This window comes from Sinocyclocheilus grahami, unplaced genomic scaffold, assembly GCF_001515645.1.
Source record: "Sinocyclocheilus grahami isolate Dianchi unplaced genomic scaffold, SAMN03320097.WGS_v1.1 scaffold266.1, whole genome shotgun sequence".
Lineage (NCBI taxonomy): Eukaryota > Metazoa > Chordata > Actinopteri > Cypriniformes > Cyprinidae > Sinocyclocheilus > Sinocyclocheilus grahami.
In genome coordinates, this window is record NW_015505445.1 from 562,718 (window position 1) to 567,472 (window position 4,755).

General features: G+C 35.9%; 1 protein-coding gene across 2 annotated transcripts in view; it reads left to right on the plus strand.

The window, feature by feature from the left end:
* Window positions 1-4,755, plus strand: part of LOC107599411 (contactin-3-like) — a 71,716-nt gene that overhangs the window by 19,122 nt on the left and 47,839 nt on the right. For both annotated transcript variants that reach the window (XM_016290990.1, XM_016290991.1), the window contains one exon: window positions 1,789-1,933. In XM_016290990.1, the coding sequence (XP_016146476.1) occupies window positions 1,789-1,933 (145 nt within the window). The remainder of the gene's footprint in view (window positions 1-1,788; window positions 1,934-4,755) is intronic.

Sequence of the window (4,755 nt, forward strand, 5' to 3'; positions counted from 1 at the left end):
ATCCAGCAACTTCGCACAGCCATTGAAGAGGAGTAGACCAACATTCTACAGGTCACAATCAACAACCTGATCAGCTCTATGCGAAGGAGATGTGTTGCACTGCGTGAGGCAAATGGTGGTCACACCAGATACTGACTGATTTTCAGACCCCCCGGACCCCCCAATACAGTAAAACTGCACATTTTAGAGTGACCTTTTATTGTGGCCAGTCTAAGGCACACCTGAGCAATAATCATGCTGTCTAATCAGCATCTTGATATGCCACACCTGTGAGGTGGATGGATTATCTCGGCAAAGGAGAAGTGCTCACTAATACAGATTTAGACAGATTTGTGAACAATATTTGAGAGAAATAGGCCTTTTGTGTACATAGAAAAAGTCTTAGATCTTTGAGTTCAACTCATGAAAAATGGGGGCAAAAACAAAAGTGTTGCGTTTATAATTTTATAATGTGTTTTTAGATATATTACATACAATTCTGACAACGGGGGTGTGATGTCTTCTGAAGCATGTATTTATATATATATATATATATATATATATACAGTGTATATTTGATGCAATATTTTATTTTTCTGCTGTATATATTGCGATATGAAAAAAAAAATCACCACATGACTTGAATAGTTTATTTAAAAAAAAAATCAATGATTGGTGTGATTTTGTAGGCGAGTAAATCAGCATAGGAAATAAACAAATTACAAGCATAGATAAATATAACAGAACAAAGATACAAATGATATAAACAGTGCTTTATATTTTTCAGGTAAGTCTAACAGTATTCAGGTACAGAAATTGAATAATCAAATGTAAAATGACACTGCATAGTGTTCACTGTATAAATTAAATCTAATAAATCTATATTAAAGATGCAAAAGTTATTTTTCTTTGTGTTTTGTTGTTTGATTAAAATTCATAACACAGAAAGCCTCAGGAACATTAAAGTGCTGTAAACCAATATACTGTTACACATCCATTTTCTTTCTCAATTGTTTCCCTTCACCTGAGCCATAAGCAACTGCGTTTACAAGGATACTTGCAGAGAACAGTATTTCAGGCAAAAATAGATGCAGAAGTGAAGAGAATTCAGTGTTCACGTGCATCTGCGTGGCTCTCACCATGTCTACTCCAGACATGAGCGGCGCTGTGCGGCGCTGCGGCGTGACGCGACAAGATACAATGAACCCGTTATAATCAGTAATGCTGTCTACACTGGATGTGGCGCGGCATGACATGACAAATCCCCGACAGTAAACTGATGATTCTATTTATGACGTACTGACAAAAAGTTGATATCCAATGGTCGATTTGTCGCATCCAGTGTAGAAAGACTATGGGGCCGTTCACATGTCGCGTGGAAAAATGCCTGTCGCGCCGCTTTCTCCTTCTTTCCAAAGCGCTCGGGAGCTTGTGACTATCGCGGATGCGCACATCGCGATATCGATGCTGAAACAATATATTGTGCAGCCCTAATATATATATATATACGCTGATTGCCGTGCATTATTCTCCAAATATAGCGCGATCTGAACCCTAAACACGTTTTATCAAAAAAGCTGGTTTTGTCCACTTTCAAGGCATCGCGAGTTCACGTTTTACTAAGCTAAACAAATTCTTGTGATTGCTCAGCAACAGCAGCATAGCATATCTTGTACACCAAAATGAAGCTTATGCACATTACATTCCTCATGCCAGTAAATGCTGTTTGAAATCATTCACTCAAGAGAGTTGTCATGATTGAACTGTATTTTTATTAAATGTAATACAAATGGATTTTCTCTGTCTCAGTCTCCTCAGCACAAGCAGAAGACACAAAGTTTCTTGGTCCAAGCTGGAAAAAGGAACCAGAAGATCTGATACTGCCTATCCATACTGCTGAGCAGGAGGCTGTTTTAACCTGTGAGGCATCAGGAGTCCCTTCCCCTCAGTACAGGTATGAGCATGATGTTCTGTGCTAGCAATTTATGCATAATTTCATTGCTATTACAAACCATTTAAGTGGTTGGTTTTGGCAAATTGGCAGCTTACTCCCGTAAGGATCAACTTGAAAAGTAATGGCACGGATTGCTATTGATTTTCCAGGTGAGAGGCAATGTATTTGTCCTTCGTGTTTGCCGTTGCATAAATCCAGTAAACTACTGGATTTCTAACAGCCTATCCCAGTGGCATCCTGCTGTGACCCATTTTCCATTTGCTTTCCAGAGTTTCACCAGTTTCAATTTTAAATGTGCATCAACTGCTTTACTAAAGACTCATCTAAAAAAAAAAAATTACAAAAACAGCAAATTAACCTACTTACAGAGATATGTTCAAGATTCATTACTTCTTTGGTGTGTACACTAGCTAGAGCTTTAGGAATTAGCATGCCAAATTTATCTTTCTGAGAGGGTAATGCATGCTACTGTAAGGACGGAAATTGGCTTTGAAATTGGGAGGGGTCTAAATGACTAAATTGTGCTAGAGATTCTAAGATACTGTCCCGCATATAGTGAGGCGTCTGCTCTGAAAATAGCAGCATGCTCCATGCTCTGTGGTATATTGTGTTTCGTAGCTTGGGTCAGCATCATGTAAATGCTCAGGCAAGCACAAGGGAGGGAAGTAATAACCTTGTGAGTGACATTCGATTTAAACGCTTACATTTCCCTTTAGTGCGTCTTTGTGGAAAACACAGATTTAACCGAACATTACGAGAGTATCAATATACAGGAAGAAGAAGAGCACAGTGACAGTTGAAGTCGTGACACTACCTTTACTTTTACACGGACAATACAGCGATAGTCTCCAAGGTCGAATAAGTTTGACTTTCGACCCAGCTCTTGGTTTATTTATGCAGATATGTAACCATAAATAAATGCTGGTGGAAAGAAAATGAAGTGGCTTATGCATATATTCAACAATATGCAAAATAGTCATTTTCAGCTTTGTCACACTGAAATACACTGCACTTCCTCTAATTCTTTAATTCCTTTCTCACAGATATTAGGTATATTTGGTTTTGGATTGTCATGAAAATAATTTTACTGAACCAACTGGCAGTGTGATTGCTTTTAAGCATTTTTTTTTTTTAGCATTTGCCTTTTTGCACAGTAAAAGAGAGGAAAGAGTCTAGCAACCAGTGTTGTGAGCAAACAGCGAACAGCGGCGCAACTACATTTGTCAGTAGTGTGACAGTTCAGTTCAGTTGTTTTTAAAATAAAATCCTTTCTGGTAACAAACTACTTTTTTCAATGAGTAACAGTTTAGCATGACCAAACAGCCCCCTTTCTGATGGAAATTATTCTGATAGCAAATCATTTAATAGTAAGCAGTTAATTTCTCTCATATGAAGTGTTGTAAAGAATGTGTTCTAATGAATCAGTTTGTTTATACAGTTCATGTAAATGAGCAACAAATTTAAAAATGTTCTGCACAGATTTAAGTCTTCTTGTTAATTTCTAATTAATTTAAGCATAATGATTTTATGAAAATTAAAGTTTTTAAATTATTATTATTATTATTTAACTCTGAAGTACAGTATTTTTTTACAGTATTTTGTTCATTGCTATCTTTTTGACTACTTTTTAGTTGTGCTTAAAGTAAATCTAAGGTTGATGTTGTCACCCTAATTGAGATTTTTAATTTCCCCAACCTTCATACCAGCTGTGTATTGTCTTGCTTTGAAGACAACCTAGATTTAATCAGTTCTGGGGACATTTTCTTTTTGTGTGTCTTTTGATAAAACCTACACCCATCATTCAGTGAACTTTACAATAATACACCCAGACACGGATAAGATTGGTGACACTCCAAAGATAATTTCTTGACATTTGCTAAGTTATCACTGACAGTAAATTCTTCAAGGCTGGTCTTATAAGATCCAATCTGGTCAAGAGATACCCGAAAGGTTCGGTCCACCCCAGCAGTCATTTTGAGTGTGTTAGCTGTTAACAGTTGAGCCAGCTAATGTTGACTGAAGGATGGCCAATTCTGCTGCAAAACCATAAGAGGAAGAAGAGTCTCCAAAGAACATCCAGTTACTTTCTTTGTCAAGAGAAGTTGTCAGTGTTCCAGCAGAGTCTGGTGGTATTTCAGCGTCTGCAGGGGCCGATGTGAACTTTGAGAACACAACATGCCAGGCTATTTTGCATCTTGGTTTCAGATTCCATGGAAAAGTAACTCAGAGCTGAGTCAGAGAAGAGCACTTGGCTGACTTCTGCTTTTCTCTCAAAAAAAGCTTATTTTGTATTTTATTACATTTATATATAATATATTATATAAAAATCAATACATGTATTTTGCTTGCATATTTATATAGCAAAATACACAATTTATAGCATAAAAAACATAAAATTCATATACACTACCATGCAAAAGTTTAGTATGATTTTTAGTGGTTTTGAAAGTAGTATTTTATGCTCACCAATGCTGCATTTATTTGATCAAAAATAGTAATATTTTGAACTATTATTACAATTTAAAATAACTGTTTTCTATTTTAATATATTAAAATATATTCCTGTATTGGCAAAGTTGAATTTCCAATTTAAATGTAACTGAAATGTAAATCAAATTTTTGAATGGTAGTGTGTGTATATATACAGTATATATCTATCTATCCAGTTATATATACACCAGTTAAAATTTTCTGACTGTATCCTTAACTAGACCACAACTGACTTTGCTTCTAATAAAAATATTTGTTTTCCTTCACTGATTTGTTTTTCGTTCATCATGCTCGTAATAATTTATTTCTTGAAATATCTGATGGCCAAAACA